This window comes from Hemibagrus wyckioides, linkage group LG12, assembly GCF_019097595.1.
Source record: "Hemibagrus wyckioides isolate EC202008001 linkage group LG12, SWU_Hwy_1.0, whole genome shotgun sequence".
NCBI classification, from domain to species: Eukaryota; Metazoa; Chordata; class Actinopteri; order Siluriformes; family Bagridae; genus Hemibagrus; species Hemibagrus wyckioides.
Window position 1 is genome coordinate 5,651,050 of NC_080721.1, and position 17,462 is coordinate 5,668,511.

A 17,462-nucleotide genomic window follows, 5' to 3' on the forward strand; every position below is an offset into this window, starting at 1 on the left:
TCTCTCTGTCTCTCTCTCTCTCTCCATCTTCACTACTTACACTCACCTCATCTCTATCTCTCCCTCTTCTCTGCTCACCTCATCTCTCTCTGTCTCTGTCTCTGTCTCTCTCTCTCCATGTTCACTACTCATAGTCACCTCATCTCTCTCTCTCATCTCTCTCTCTCTCTCTCTCTCTCTCTCTCTCTCTCTCTCCATCTTCCACCAGCAGAGGTGAGCAGTGAAGATGGAGAGATGAGAGATAGATAGATAGATAGATAGATAGATAGATAGATAGATAGATAGATAGATAGATAGATAGATAGAGAAAGCGAGAGAGAGAGATGAGGTGAGTAGTGAAGATGGAGAGAGAGAGAGAGAGAGATGTTTACTACTCACTGCACCGCACCCCCCCATCTTCACTGCTCACCTCAGCACTCTCTCTCTCTCCCTCTCTCTCTCTCCACCTTCGCTCAGCTCTATTTCTCTCTCTGTCCTCCCTCTACCTCGCTCTCTGTCCCTCTTTTTCTTCTTTCCTGTATTTCTCTCTCTTCTCCATTCCGTCTCAGTCTCTCCTTCTTGTTATTTTCTCTTTGAGACCTAAAGCGAGGCCGAGTGAAATAATGAGAAGAGTCTCTCTCCTTCTCTCCTTCTCTTTAATTCTCTACTTCCACTCTCTTTTTGGTCTTCTCTTTATTCCTCTCAAAGCAACCCCTTCAGAATAAAATGTTCCACTCCGGTCTAAAATGACTAAAACAGACTAAAACGTGAGCGCACGCTTATGTTATTGGGGTTTCTACTGTAATTTAAACCCACTGTCCACTTCTGCTCTCTGTGCCTGACCTCAGATCAGCGAGCTTTTCTCATGACCGGGTCAGCGGCAGTAAAACAGAGCAGATGCACTTGTCAGTGCACCTCCTCCACTGCGGTCTAAAGTAAGAACGGAGTTATTTCAGCTTTAAGACGTTTCCAGCTGGAGCTCAGAATACACCTAGGGTGACCTGAGGTCTGTCACGCCTCCAGCCTCGACATTGACCCCTGGAGTGTGAAAGGATTGTGGGTAGCTCCTCCTGTCAATCAGAGCTGTTTCCTCTGCTCTCACCTCGATTTGTTTATTCTTATTATTAGACCAGCCAGATTGTGGCGCTCTAGACGTCTGAAAGAAACACCTGCTTCATGCAATTATCCAATCAGACCGGTCAGTTAATGTCCATCAAATCAGAATGAGGAAAAAAGTCTCAGTGAATATTAATCCGCTGTGTTTACTGCAGCCTCGGCGGTCTGGTCTCGACAGACAGGAAGAAGGGAAGTTGCGTGTTGTGGGATGCTTTTCTCTTCACCTCGGCTGTAGAGAGTGATTATTTGTCACTTCCTGTCAGGTCTGTCTCTTCACCTCTGAATCATAGAGACGTTTCCTCTCTGTGAGAGAATCCCAGCAGAACGGCGTTCTCTCAGACTAGCAAGGATCATGCTTTATCCCTGTCATCTCTCTCTCTCTCTCTCTCTCTCTCTCTCTCTCTCTCTCTCTCCATCTTCACTACTCACCTCAATTCAGCTCTCTCTCTTTTTCTCTCTCCATCTTCACTACTCATCTCAATTCAGCTCTCTCTCTCTTTTTCTCTCTCTCCATCTTCACTACTCACCTCAGTTTAGCTCTCTCTCTCTCTCTCTCTCTCTCTCTCACCATCTTCACTACTCATCTCAATTCAGCTCTCTCTCTCTCTCTCTCTCTCTCTCTCCATCTTCACTACTCATCTCAATTCAGCTCTCTCTCTCTCTCTCTCTCTCTCCATCTTCACTACTCACCTCAGTTCATCTCTCTCTCTCTCTCTCTCTCTCTCCATCTTCACTACTCACCTCAGTTCAGCTCTCTCTCTCTCTCTCTCTCTCTCCATCTTCACTATTCACCTCATTTCAGCTCTCTCTCTCTCTTTCTCTCTCTCCATCTTCACTACTCACCTCAGTTCAGCTCTCTCTCTCTCTTTCTCTCTCTCCATCTTCACTATTCACCTCAGTTCAGCTCTCTCTCTCTCTTTCTCTCTCTCCATCTTCACTATTCACCTTAATTCAGCTCTCTCTCTATCTCTCTTTCTCCATCTTCACTACTCACCTTAATTCAGCTCTCTCTCTCTCTCTCTCTCTCTCTCTCTCTCTCTCTCACTCCATCTTCACTACTCACCTCAATTCAGCTCTCTCTCTCTCTCTCTCTCTCTCTCTCCATCTTCACTACTCACCTCAGTTCAGCTCTCTCTCTCTCTCTCTCTCCATCTTCACTACTCACCTCAGTTCAGCTCTCTCTCTCTCTTTCTCTCTCTCCATCTTCACTATTCACCTCAGTTCAGCTCTCTCTCTCTCTTTCTCTCTCTCCATCTTCACTATTCACCTTAATTAAGCTCTCTCTCCATCTCTCTTTCTCCATCTTCACTACTCATCTCAATTCAGCTCTCTCTCTCTCTCTCTCTCTCTCTCCATCTTCACTACTCACCTCAGTTCAGCTCTCTCTCTCTCTCTCTCTCTCTCTCTCTCTCTCTCTCCATCTTCACTACCCACCTCAGTTCAGCTCTCTCTCTCTCTCTCTCTCTCTCACTCCATCTTCACTATTCACCTCAGTTCAGCTCTCTCTCTCTCTTTCTCTCTCTCCATCTTCACTATTCACCTTAATTAAGCTCTCTCTCCATCTCTCTTTCTCCATCTTCACTACTCACCTTAATTCAGCTCTCTCTCTCTCTCTCTCTCTCTCTCTCTCACTCCATCTTCACTACTCACCTCAATTCAGCTCTCTCTCTCTCTCTCTCTCTCCATCTCTCTTTCTCCATCTTCACTACTCACCTTAATTCAGCTCTCTCTCTCTCTCTCTCTCTCTCTCTCTCACTCCATCTTCACTACTCACCTCAATTCAGCTCTCTCTCTCTCTCTCTCTCTCTCTCTCCATCTCTCTCTCTCCATCTTCACTACTCACCTCAATTCAGCTCTCTCTCTCTCTCTCTCTCTCTCTCTCTCTCTCTCTCCATCTCTCTCTCTCCATCTTCACTACTCACCTCAATTCATCTCACTCTCTCTCTCTCTCTCTCTCTCTCTCTCTCTCTCTCTATATATATATATATATCTTCACTACTCACCTCAATTTGGTTCTCTCTCCCTCCCCTTTCCACCTTCACTACTCACCTCACTTCATCTCTCTCTCTCTCTCTCTCTCTCTCTCTCTCTCTCTCTCTTTCCCCTGTCTCTTTCCCCTATCTCTCTCTCTCTCTCTCTCTCTCTCTCTCTCACCCTTCACACTGACTGTCACTCAGTGGTGGAATAAATAAACTTGATCTGGACAGCAGAATCTGTCACTATCTTTCCTGACCTCTTACACCAACACTGGACTCTGACGCATAACTTCTCCTCACTTCAAAATAATTGCGCTTCCACTAGCTCTTACATCTCCACTCTGTGTACTCCTCTAGCACTAGAGACACTACAGAAATCTGGTATTGTAGCACTACTCAGAGTGACCTCTGCTTATATACGTCATTTTAAGTGTGACTAGTGTGTTCATGCTGATTTGAAGAAGAGGAAGAAGAAGAACCTGGATGATTTAACTGAAAAAATAAAAAATGAAACAGAAGTGTTGAATACCGGACACTTCGTGGAAAAGGGGCGGGGCTAGATGGCCGATGTGTGATGAAGGATGAAGGTTAAGTCGGAGTGTACAGAGCTGAGCAGATCAGACCCGATCGATGACTTCCAGTTCAAATTTCCTATAAGAATAGAAAAACTCAACAAGGACAGACTCTGTGTTAAATGATTAGAGTAATAACTTTGAGAATTCCGCAGCGAGGGGCAGAATGTCAGCTCTAGTTCCACCCCAGACTTCATGACATCACAACACGGAGCTGACGTTTGCTCGAACCCAGTTATTTGTTTCGGCGAGAAGAAATGCAAATAATAATAATTCTCTTCCTGGAATATCTCTCTTCTAATTATTCATAGTTATTCCGAGCAGCAGTGGATCTTTTATATAGCCAGCTTTAACTCGTTAATATTAATCCAGTGTGTGTGTGTGTGTGTGTGTGTGATTTCCCTTTTAAAGGACAATCTCTCTCTCTCTGTCTCTCTGATTCTGATTTCTTTCACTTTTCTATCTCTTCCTGCCTCTTTTTATCAGTCTCTGTCTCTCTCTCTCTCGCTCTCTCTCTCTCAGTTTGTCCATTTCCATTTCTGACGGTCTCTCATTGCCTCTCTCGCTTTGCTTGTTGTTCTGTCTGTCTCTCTTGTCTTTTTTCTGTCTATTTGCATGTCTTCTTCATTCTGTTTATCTTGCTCAGTCTCCCACCCCGTCTCGCTTTTTCTCTGACACTTTGTCTATATTTGCTTTTCTCTGTTATCTGTCTCTCTTTTTTTCCCCTATCTCTTTTTACCTCTCTGTATCTCTGTCCTCTTTGCCCCCCCCCCTATCTATCTATCTCTGTTCTTTTAAAATCCTTCTCTCCCGGGTTTTTCGCAGGTGACATTTCGTACCAGAATCTACCACTGCAACATTAACAGTCAGGGAGTGATCTGCCTGGACATTCTGAAGGACAACTGGAGCCCAGCGCTAACCATCTCCAAGGTCCTGCTGTCCATCTGCTCTCTCCTCACAGACTGCAACCCCGGTAAGATCCGCAACCCCCCCACACCTTCAAGGCGTTCGCATTACCCCGATTGTCCCTTTGACTTGTTATGTAAGCGGAATCCTTCAGCACGATCGGCTCGTTTTAAAGCGCGAGCCAGAGCGCGTTTAATCTTAGACATATTACATTTCTGACTGCGGTTCTTCGTCTTAAACTAAAACTGGGAAGACAAAAAAAAAGCCTGTGTTGAACAGAAGCCAAAAGGCTTGAACTATTATTCACCCTGTAATTGACTGCGATCCCATATTCAGTCTGATTTCACACTGCTGGAGCTTTTAGAGGAGTGGAGATTCCCAGCGCTGCCGTTTTGCTGTTCTGAAATGGCTTTAATCTGCATTACGTCCTGAACCTGAGCGCCTTTTCGGGCTAATTTGGGCTTTTGTGGGGTCTCGAGTAGTGGTCTGGATATGCGGTTGAACTGAGCTTAGAAAAAAATCTAAGCAGTACGGCATCATCTGTAAGCACAACCGTCATGAGGAAATAATGAGACATTATACATGTAGGCATAATGTCTGCAAAATACAATATTTAAAGCTTAAAAGGAGAAAAATCTGTACACTTGAGTATTTTATACTACTTTTATTGCAACTGATTTATCTTATTTTTTAGTAATGTATCATGACATTAGCCAGCTTCTAACAGTCACGTTTCTTTTGCCTTTGGATTTAATACTGAAGCAAATAAACTAGCTAAATAAATCTCTCTCCATTTCTACATGTTTCCGAAAGAGCAAAGGCTTATTGTTCCATATGCTATCTGCTTTGTATTAGCGCTGCTTTAAAGCGATTTGGAGACACACAACCTGTGGCCATCTGTGTATAAATAAGGAGCCGCTTCCCTTCTGGCATGCTAATCAATATGTGAGCAAGAGAACGGTGCGGAAACATACCGTTAATAACAGCTAGCTTGGCCACTTCCGATAGCATGCATTATAGCTGGAGGCAAATTAGTTCTGTCTCTTCCTGGCCTTCAGATGATGATCCAGATGATGTGGTCTCTGGCTCTGGTTTCCACTGAGTACTGGCAGCCTTACAGGCACGAGCATCTCGACAGAAAGAAAATCTTAAAACCACATTGCTGGGTCACGAATGGATCCCATCTTCCGTCTGTTAGGCAGGAGGGATGAAACGATCGTACGTGTCATGCCCTGAGATCTGATTTGCACACTAAATATACAGCATGACAACTTTTTCTCAGTGTTACTACATTATCTCCTCCGCAATTCCAGCGATCATTACGTGTCACGCCGTACGACATGATTCCGATGAAATCTAGGCGGAATTCTACTATAGCACGTGTCCTCCGTGTCAGAGATCCGAGACCTGCGATTAGAGAAAATTACTAGGTTCCAGGGCCATACTGGGTGCACAGAGCCACAGCCACAGGCTTGAAGCTCTTCAGCTGGGAAAGAAGAAGAAATAGTTTTGTGCCGTCGTAATAGTAAATAAACACAATGGACAAAATGTCTTAATAGCTACACACCTGGAAACTCTAATCCCTCCTTTGTATTCCTCGCATGCCTCTTGTTGTGATGTAACCGTGATGAGACACTCTGTCTGCAGCCACGTGTCAACAAACTGCTCTTCTTTTGAATCATGTGTGTTGTGTTTACGCTGTCTGGTGATTTGGGGGTAATGCTTAGCCGTCTTACTACTGATGTGTCTTACAGGCAGTTTGCTGATAGATAGATAGATAGATAGATAGATAGATAGATAGATAGATAGATAGATAGATAGATAGATAGATAGATAGATAGATAGATAGATAGATAGATAGATAGATAGATTGATTGATTGATTGATTGATTGATTGATTGATTGATTGATTGATTGATACTTTATTCACCCCATTGGGACATTTACAACTTCCAGCAGTCTTCATAGAACAGGTAATAAATAAAATAACATATGAATATAACAAAAAATACTAAATACCTGAATTTAAGGGTACAAAAATATAACAAATAACAAAATATAACAAATAACCTATAATAAAATAAATATAACAAAATACTAAATACAGAGATTGTAAAAAATATAACAAAAAAAATAGATTTTTTTGCAGTAAAATCAGACCAAATAAATCATTTAACTAAATTATCTCATGCAGTTGTGACAGATGTTATTTCACTGAGTATTTATGTTCTTATTTAGCCAAGATGAGGAAACTGACAATTACAGGGAAAAAAAATAGATAGATAGATAGATAGATAGATAGATAGATAGATAGATAGATAGATAGATAGATAGATAGATAGATAGATAGATAGATAGATAGATATCCATATTTTGAGGATAGAAGAGTTACCTTGCTTTGCATTCTCAAGTCTCATCAAGCATTATAGAAGCCTTGTTGATAAATGGAAGGGTGCCAATAATTTTGACACATCAGTTGTTTAAATATATATATATTTCTGATAATGGTTATTTATTCTAACAAGAGATTTGTTTCAGTTTGTTTTGTGTGTCATATTTCTAGTGTGAGGTGAAGCAAATTAGCATTTCTTCATTACTGTTCTTACCCAGCCTTAGCAAGGATAGGGGTGCCAATACTTCTGGAGCTGACTGTCATGATCATTAATTACTTTCATTGTGAATGAATTGTCAGAATCGCAAATAAACGTGAGGTAAGAGTCGAGCGCTCTGATAGAGCTGTGATGGTGATTCACACTCAGCGCTGTGTCCGGTCAGGATCGGCAGGAAATTTGTTTCATCCATCATTCGGCAGCTCAGATATGTAAAACATCATCCCGCCTCACGGTGACAGACGGAGCTGACGGCCAATCGGAGGAAAGGAAGGATACAAGCATGAGAGAGTAAACAAATGGGAGTCAAATTTCGGGTCAGCGTATTGCAGTTTATTTATCCCGGTCATTTGTATCTTTACTCAGTAGTGAACCCAGTTGTTTGAGCTAGATCTTCGGATAGCTGAGGAGTGATAATGGGAGGAGTTTGTGGGCTTACTCTTGATAGATATTTATAGCTCTGTGTTCTGGTTAATTATGGACAGATTAGATAAGGAAATACACTGAGAGCATATAAAAAAAGAAATTCGGAAGCGAACGGATGTGATGGATTTGTCTTTGGGGCTGTGTTTTAATGAGCTAGCTAGAGTTAGCGGTCTAGATCGCGTGTATCGATAGACGTTCTGCAATACTGAAGTAATAGCAAGCAGCAACTGATTTGCAAATATTAAATATTGGCATCATTAGTACATGTGCATAGTATGAAGGGTGTATTATCAGGATTTGGACACAATTATCACTTATCACCACGGGACTACTCCCTGAGGATGAGCACAGCGCACCTTCTAGACGAAAGAGGCTTGCAGTAGCATTTTTCTACCATAAAGGGCAAAATCTGAATTCATTTCCTTTCCCATTTACGGCATGTGGCAGATGCTTTTATCCAGAGAGACTTACAGAAGTGCTTTTGAAGCCTCTATTAATCAATGCATCGGGACTACGCTAGGTCACGGATGGAGAATACCATCGGTCTAAAAGGAAATATAGCAAGAACAGAGCCAGCAATGCTGTAGGGTTGAGTATGAGACAGTTAACTTTTATTTCTAATTCGTAAACTTCTTCAGCTAGAACAGATGGTAGTTTTGTACTCTTTCTTAGAACCGGTGAAAGGGATGCTTTCCTCGGGAGAAATAGTCCCAATGCAGCCTTCCTATGTAGGCAAACTCATAAACGATCATCCTACCAGTGTACATGTTGAATGTTTATGGACATTCAGGAACGCTCCCCCTTACCCAGCTCCCCCCTCGGTTTAGGGTTGAATAGGAACGTCCACCCTTCCCCCTGCTCTGTACGCCTGTTCCCCCCACTGAAGGTGCTATTCATGCAAAAGAGATCAATGAGACACAGCTTATTAAAGAGGGGCCAGGGTGCAACGACAGTTAATTAACCCTCACGGGCCTTTCTTTCCCCCGTTACACACTCCCTTCGCAGCACTAGGCTGCCGAGGAGCCACGTTTGAGCACCTTTGATTTCGAGGTCAGTGATTAAAGGCTGTAGATTCGACTTAGACGCCGATCTGATTGTATTTATTATGAGGTTCCCACAATATGGAGGTTATTTACACAGCCTCTTCTTGATGTCCCAAAGTACTCCAAAAGCTCTCAGAAAAAAAATGTCTGCTATGAAGAGCTTCCCCATGGCCTCTCTTAACCTATTCTTTACTGCTAATGGGAATTAAAATAAAATAGACTAAGATTTCCAGTTTAACAGTCTTGATCCTGAACCGTCAGCCTTGGTGTTATTGCACAACATTGTTTTAAAAGATGTTATGTAATGTTATTTAAACTTTTGTCGTTCCAAGGACCCTCTTACTATAACAGGACAAATCGAATTTTAAGAACAAAATTTATTCGAGGAGTTTTTAGTTCTGAACTTCCCACTCGTCCTGTATTTTAGTGTAACAGAAATTCCTGGTTTTATTAAAATGAATGGTGGTGGCTCAAGTGGTTAAGGCTCTGGGTTGTTGACCGGAAGATCAGGGGTTCAGCACCACCAAGTCGCCACTGTTGGGCCCTTGAGCAAGGCCCTTAACCCTCTCTGCTCCAGGGGTGCTGTATCATGGCTGACCCTGTGCTCTGACCCCAACCTCCAAGGATGGGAAGAAAGAATTTCACTGTGCTATAATGTATATGTGACAAATAAAGGCTATTTCGATTTCACACTTGCTTTGAGTTGAACCCCTTTTAACATAAATTAGTGCCTATCCCAGCACACACTGGGCAGGGGTACACCCTGGACAGGTCGGCAGTCCATCACAGGGCCACATATAGACAGACAACCACACACTCATTCCTATGGGCAATTTAGAATTAACTAATGTACATGTTTTTGGGGCTGTGGAAGGAAACCACAGTACCCAGAGTAAACCCAAGCAGGCATGGGGAGAACATGCAAACTCCACACAGAAAGGCAACAGTGCTAACCACTAAGCCACCGTGCTGCCCTTTATCATTATTACAGTCAGGACTTCCTGGATATACACTCAGTTTTTTGCGCCTCTACACCTTTACGCATGCAATTATCTAATCAGCCAATCACGGGGCATAAAATAAAGCCGACACAGCTGACATCAAACATCAGAATAATGGAAAGTCAGTTAGATCTCAGTGTCTTTGGCGGGGTCGAGTAGTCCAGCTGTTTTCCTGGAAATTTTCACACACAACAGTCCCTAGAGTTCATACAGAATTAAGCCCACATGAAGCCTACAGTCAGTCAAATAACCACTCTTTAAAATTACGGTGAACAGAAATGCATCTCTGAACGCACAACACATCAAAAAGTGCAGCAGAAAAGCAGATAATGTTCCACTCATCAGCCAAGATCAGGAATCTGACCCTACACAGTTGCAGACTGGACGAAAATACACTGTCCCAGTCGTTATTACTGCATGACATCTGTTCCTAGTACAGTCAGTGTATATCATATATTCCCCTCCGTGATTTGAATACATTTGACTTGATCTAATATCACATTTACTATTGTTTCTACACCCAAGCTAACTGTACTTCCTTATCTTCTCCTCCACAGCCGACCCTCTGGTGGGAAGCATCGCCACACAGTACCTGACCAACAGAGCAGAGCACGACAGGATAGCCAAACAGTGGACCAAGCGCTACGCCACATAGACCTTCCCAACGCCGCTTGAAAGCTCCATACCCCATTCCCCCATCCCACCCTTCTCCCACGACGAACTGTCCTTCGTTTCTTGTTGACTTGAACGCTTTTTTTATACAGTGTATGCATACTAAGAGCAAGCTGATCAGGATTGTACTTTTTTCCCAATACACTGAATGTTGGCATGGTCATCAAGAGCTTTATTATTTGTAATGTTATATTGCTATCATGACCGTTCTGCTATTGTTTTGCATTATTGAGAAGCGTGCCGCCCGAGTGAGCGGACTGCTGCGCTCCCTATCCAGCGGTTTTCTTTCGGGGCTCGGCGAGTACGTCCATCATCACCGAGCGCGTGGAAGATGCTCCAGACGAAGCGATCACTGAATCTTTCTTTGTTTTTTGTTTTTGTTTTTTTGTTTTTTTCTCATGAAGCGGACATTCTTTCCCCTCCCCCCATAAACGATTGTTTTAACTCAGCTCCCCTATCTGTTAAGTTGTATATGTGGAACACTATGGCACTGGCCTGTTTATCTCGAAATGCGTCGTAAAAGTTGAGTAGCCTGCAGCTCGCCCCCGTGCAGCCGACGGCAGTTTGTTGTAAAATGCACATTGTGAGAGAAAATTCGACTGATACTCTGTAAGTAACCGAGTGAATAAATGATGTGTTGAGCTGAAATTGTGGTTTGGTCGGTCGTGTTTGTGGGGTTGTATCTGACTCTCTCCTTCCGTGACTCTTCCTCTTCATCACATGCATGCTATTCTGTCATTTCCGTTTTTATTGAGAGCTCAGAATTGATGTTATATCGAAGCGAGTTTCAATCTAGTGGCAGTGTTTTAGATTTCTGTAATACATTTGAATAATACCCTCGTGCTCCGGCATCGACCTTGGCACGTTTTCATAAGTATGTCATAATCACAGAGCAAATGGACCTCATGCGAAGGCTTCAATCGCCATGTTGTGTAAGCGGAGGAACTCCGCAGACAAACACGTTACGTGACCCATGACCCAAGCATCCATATGTTTACCATTGTCACCCTTTAATTTAATTTAATGTCCTTTCACGTACCACCTTATTGCTTTTTGTTTCCTTACATTTGAATCAGAATGAGCAGTTTCTCCTCCTGTCCTATCATTTGTCTATCATTTGCTTATTTACTTCCAACAAGCTGACTGTCTTCCTGTAGACATGGAAATTGTCCAGAGATTTTAATAGCCCATCCTGCAGTACTGGAGCTCTGGTACATGGACACGAATGTGAAATTGCACACCCTTAAAGGTGGTGTTGTAATCGTGCAACCCTCAGAGACGATGAGAGTGCCGAAGCATTAAGATGCACAGCCATCTCGATTTTGGTAAAAGATTTTATGGCTCGGAAAATGAAAATATGAACAAAACCCACATGGGGTAGGCGTTTGAGAGGAACATTTGCCACTGATCATCTGGAAAGTGTTTCAAATCCCAACAATGCTATGGACATCCATCCGAGAGAGGAAAATTAGCCATGTTAAACTAACCCTTCACCCTCCCGGTTGGCGTCTGTCATATGATATAGGCAAGACCTGACTAGTAGCTGTGAATTGACCAAGACTAAATTTATGAGAACATTTGAAAATAAAAAACACTTTGTTTTGACATATTTAGTGTACAGAAAGCTCATGTGGCTCATAAAGATGTATTATTGGATAATAATAATAGATATGTTCTCTTGGGGATGTTTATGGGGCTTTTATGGATGGCCTGGGGGCAAAAAGAGACATTTTCCATACAAAAACCCTGCCATCATTTGAGTCGCTAATATTCACTGGGTCGAAAACTAAATGTTTCTTCATCTTCACACACACTTTCCCATCTAGAACTTCTTTCACACTGTTTGGTTTCAATACAAACAAGGCAGAATTAGAAGTCATGGCACCCTTAAGGAAGACATGTACTATTCATTTAAACCCAGTTTGTAATCTTCCTGCAAAAGACTTAGGAATCTAGGACACTCAGGTTTGTGCTTGTTGACGTCTGTCTCCACTTCTGACCCCAGGGTTTGAGATGGATTCAGATCCATCAGATAAGAGGATGGTACAGTATTTCTGGTGTTGATTTGACTATGTGTTTGGGGTCATTATCTTGGTGAGAGATCAGTGTGTGGCTAACTTTCTGACTGAGTTGACCGCCTGGATTTGAACTGCTGAATCTTTAACCACAGAACAGCCCCAAAGCCTTAATAATTCATCACCATATTTTAGTGTGGTGGATTTTCCCTGATTTTTTATTTTTTTTTACTAAACGTGATCATAGAGAGCCAAAACGTTTGATTTTGGTATCAAGAACACGATCCTGTATATTTCCATTGATGCTCTTTAAACATCTTTTTAAAGAGATGGCATCTTTGGGTAACTTGTCAAGCCTTCCAGACATTTCATAGCTTTTATCATGGTGCTATTTGAACAAAATAGGATTAAATACTTTCACATTTTTTATATTTATTACCTGACTTGGGCAAGTCATCAATCAGCTATCTCTTCTGAGCTGTATTTCGGTTGTTAACCATGGTGATGGATGGAACATGGATTTTGCGTATCAGCAATGTCATTAAAGGAAACAACAGATTTGCTGGTTGTGTTTATTTAAAATATTTGTACATAATTTTGCAAGTCATTCTAGGAGGATCTTTTGGTCTTTTTGTTAGAATAAAGGGTAAATAAGTTTAAGGTAACTGTTGCAGTGGAAAGGTTGAATCACTTTTGAGTAATGTTTATTCCATTTAACCATTTCTCTTATAAATGTTTGATTACACTGTTGAGTAATTACAGGTTTTCTGCTGTCCTCCCACTACCTAAAATGGCAGTAGGTGGACTGGTTACTCTAAATTGTCCCTAAATGTGTAAATATATCAGAATTGTGCCCTGCAATTAGTCCCTAACTTCCATATAGTGTTCCCAGGATAGACTTGTTACCATGACCAGGATAAAGATTTTACTGAAAATCTATGGGCTTAGTGGTTAGCACTGTTGCCTTACAGACCAGGATTTGAACCCGGGACCTTTCTGTGTGGAGTTTGCATGTTCTCCCCATGCCTGCGTGGGTTTACTCCGGATTCCTCCCACAGTCTAAAAACATGTCCGTTAGGTTGATTGGTAATTCTAAATTGGCCGTGAGTGTGTGTGGTTGTCTGTCTATATGTGTGGCCCTGTGATGGACTGGTGACCTGTCCAGGGTGTACCCCTGCCTTTTGCCCAATGTGTGCTGGGATAGGCTCCAGCAGATCCCCGTGACCCTGATTAGGAATAAAGCAGGTATAGAAAATGGATGGATGAAAATCTATACTAAATAACTGATTTAATGAACATCACATGAGAACCCTTATGATGATGCCACAACCATCTGTGGCTAGGTGTCCAAGAAAGCAAAACGGCCATAGGCAGGAATAGTGGCATATCTTCCATTAACATCAACACTAGCCAAATGTGTGTGTCTGTGAACTCACATATGCGGAAGAGGGCTGACAGCACTTTCAGTGTTACGCTGGTGTCAGTTCACTGACTTCCTGCCTTTTGAGAAGCACATAACTTCAAATTAGGGAGAAATGTTGTCGTGAGTAGCGCTGGAGGCAAAACCTAAAAGATCTAATTCATAATTGTTTCTATAATAACAATTCAAAGAGATGTTTGGTCAAAGTGCTGCATCGATGTAGAACAAAAACATGAGAAATAGTTAATATCGTGATACGATGTTTATTTCGCATTGATTGGAAGCCTCCAGATGCTGGGCAGCTTACAGGATCTAGGGGTTTGGAGTTTCTCTGCATTGAAACTGTCGACAGAGGTTAAAGAACAAGTAGCTGTCATAAGCTATGAAAGGAGTGAACTTGTTTAAGACAACATTTCACAACATTAAAAGGTAATTAAAAAAGTACAACAGTGTTTCGCTAGGATTGGTAAATTCAAAGTGGAGGGAAAAAAACATGGCCGACCTCCATGTTTATATTGGTTTAGCACAAGTCTAGGCAGCTAACCGTGATGAGTGATGCATATTTTCTTCGTTATAACAGAAATCGTTTATGTGCTGATTCTTGCATTTACGCTGTAACTCATATGAAGGTAAGAAGCATTACTTTTGTTTACTGATGATGTTGGTTTGCCATAACCTGCTGAACACAAGGTTGCAAAATCTGCCCCTAGTAGAAATGAACACATTTTGTTGCTATTGCTAGCTACAATCTCTAGGAGAAGACAGTATTGTAGCACATTTCCAAATAACGTCACTCTAAGAATGAAGATATTATCTACACTGATACTGTAGTATTTCAGAATAAGGTTAAACCCTGTATACTGTCACAGCCTGGCTATCCATTCATTATCTCTGAGCAAACAGCCGGCTAAGTGCTAACTACCACATTGGGATTACTTAAAGCAGGCCTCAGGGCCTCCCAGATGGTCCACCTCACACACCACAGGTGAATAGTAATAATGTGGACCGTCTGGCTGGCTCTGAAGACTGGTTTGAGAAGCAGAGACTTTGTGCAGAAATCAGGCTAGGATCTTGTTCAGGTGCTTCCTCTAGCCAGTGCCATAAACGAGCCACGTCTGATACGTCTGCTAGACGTAATGCGAGCAGACAGCGAGACAGGCAGGAAACAGATTGATTGACTACTCCCTTCAACCGTATGCGTGTGTGTGTGTTGTGTGTAACTGAGCGGAAAGCCCTTGAAACCCATCCTGTTACAAATGCAAAGAACTTTGATGGTGGAGGGGGAAGAATGAGCGCTGGCAGAATTATGGGTAAATAGGGCAGTTCCTGTAGTGGCAACAAAAAAAAAAAAAAAAATTTTCCCCTCAATCAGCTTAGTCAGGGTGAGAAATTCTAGCAAAGAAAGTAGAGCTATAAACATCCATGTCAATTATTTACAATGCAAAATATTTGAGATTAGAGACACAAAAGAGCTTCACATGCTTGAGAATGCTCCTGATTGCATGTCTATGCAAATGAGATTGTTTGTCTGAAGAGGACTAGTGTTCACTTTAGGTTTTGAATTTTCTTACATTTTATGTCAAACGATCCTGAATGCAATATAATTAATTCATATAAATAATGTTTAGGACACTCTTAAAAATAAAGGGGCCAAGAAGACCCAGAAAGGGTTTTTTATTTTTTGCAGCAATTACAGAGAAGAACCATTTCTGGTTCTCTATAGAACCTTTCAGTAAATGGCTCTTACAAGAACCCCAATTTTTTTAGGACCATAAAGAAACCTTTTATAGTAGAAATAACCCTTTTTCCACTACTACAGAACATATTCTGTGCAATGGAAAGGTTCTATAGATGTTAAAAGGTTTTTCATAGGATCCTGACAAAGAAGAGTCTTTATTTTTAAGAGTGTATTTTGCACTGAATGGAAATTAGAAGTTTATTATCTTTTAGTTATGAAAGAATGTTATTTATGAAAGAATGATCTGGTTCTCTGGGCTCTGTAAGTGAGGTTACAGCCAGTTAAAATCTCTTTTTTTTTTTGTGAGTATATTTATGTGGGTATATTTCCATACTTCAAATCTACCAGAAATACAAAACCATCAGGGAAACTTCGGGATACTCATTTTAACATTTAGGACATTCTGAACTCAGGCAGCATCGGTGGCTTAGTGGTTAGCACTGTTGCCCCACAGCAAGAAGGTCCTGGGTTTGAATCTTGGGTTCAAACAGGCAGGGGTGGCGTTTGCATGTTCCCCTGTGCCTGCATGGGTTTACTCCAGGTACTCTGGTTTCCTCCCACAGTCCAAAAACATGAGGTTGATCGGTATTTCTAAATTGCCTGTGTGTGGTTGTCTGTCTATAGATGGACTGTACAGGGTGTACCCCTGCCTTTTAGAAAATGGATGGATGATTCTGACCTCCTCACTATTTAGGATGGATAGTAAGTGAATTGGGACAAAGGGTTTGTCATCCATCACGACCCAGATCGGGCAACGGGTAGGACAAAAAATACATAAAAAGATAAATATACCTCTAAGCAAATTAGGGCCTTGACAAGTTGCCATGTGACATGTTTACACACACTTTGAGAAGGAAGTGAAGGAGGGGGGAAAGTACATTTCCAGTAATTGTGGTTTCAAGCTTCAAAATCAACTGTTAAATCATTTACATACCAAGCTGTTTGGTAAAGTTGCAGCTTCTTCACCAGGTGTCATTAGATCACCAGAATCACCTTTGGTAAAAACTTTTTGGGAATCAGAACGTTTGTGACAAAAGGAAACTGCGTATAAGGTAAAATACCTGATACTTATTCTCTTCCTATCATTAATGCTTTGGGGCCGTTTCGTGGCTTGTGGCTTAGGGACTCTTGTATAGGCTGGTTGCCTCTGCCTGGAGGTTAAGACTTTAATACGGGTCAATAAAGCTAAGCCGAAAAATACTTGATTTACTTTTGAATACTTTTAATAACAGATTAAAAGAGAAATAGTAAAAGAAATGCAGATTCGGGTGTTTCTGGAAAAGAAATGTGAACGTAAACGAAGAGGGACATTACTGTACAGGAAGAGACTCCTGATTACACTTTAAAACCATTAAAAATATATGTATGTAAAAATATGAGTATCTCTCTGGTTAATATTATTAAGCATCCTTCTGCTTCTTCACAGTGATATAGAGCTGGGATTACAGCAAGTTTATGACCGCTGTTTAAGCCTGCATGGTTTTACACACTTCTTATCTCAAACCATATTGAGTTATGTTTATCTTCTTCTTACATGGTTCTGGGCCTTTATATATGACCAAATATCCAAAAGTATGTGGACAGCTGACCATTACACCAGTATGTAGTTCTTCACCAAACTGTTTGTTGCCACAAAGTTGAAGGCACACAATTGTATAGAATGTCTTTGTATGCTATAGCATAATAATTTCACTTCACTGGATCTAGGAGGCTCGAAAACTGTTCCAGCATGACAATGCCCCTGTGCACAAAGCAAAGAACTCAAGTGTCCTTCACAAAGCCCTGACCTCAACCCCATTTAACAACTTAGACCTCCTCACCCCAACATCAGTGTCTGATCTCACTAATGTGCCTAGTATTGAATAAACACAATCCACACTTCAACATCTTTTGAAGAGAAGAGTGGAGGTTATGCTTACAGCAAAGGAAGACCAACTCCATATTAATGTCCATTGTTTCTGAATGTTCATATATGGATGTCCGTATACT

The 17,462-nt window shown here is 41.6% G+C and overlaps 1 protein-coding gene across 1 annotated transcript in view; it reads left to right on the top strand.

Moving 5' to 3' along the window:
- The window catches only part of LOC131362550 (ubiquitin-conjugating enzyme E2 E2-like), an 84,463-nt gene extending 67,947 nt beyond the window's left edge, over positions 1–16,516 (top strand). Inside the window, exons 5-6 of the mRNA XM_058404607.1 lie at positions 4,469–4,616; positions 10,186–16,516. Of these exons, the coding sequence (XP_058260590.1) occupies positions 4,469–4,616; positions 10,186–10,283 (246 nt within the window). The 3' untranslated portion in view covers positions 10,284–16,516. The remainder of the gene's footprint in view (positions 1–4,468; positions 4,617–10,185) is intronic.
- The last annotated feature ends 946 nt before the right edge of the window (positions 16,517–17,462 follow it).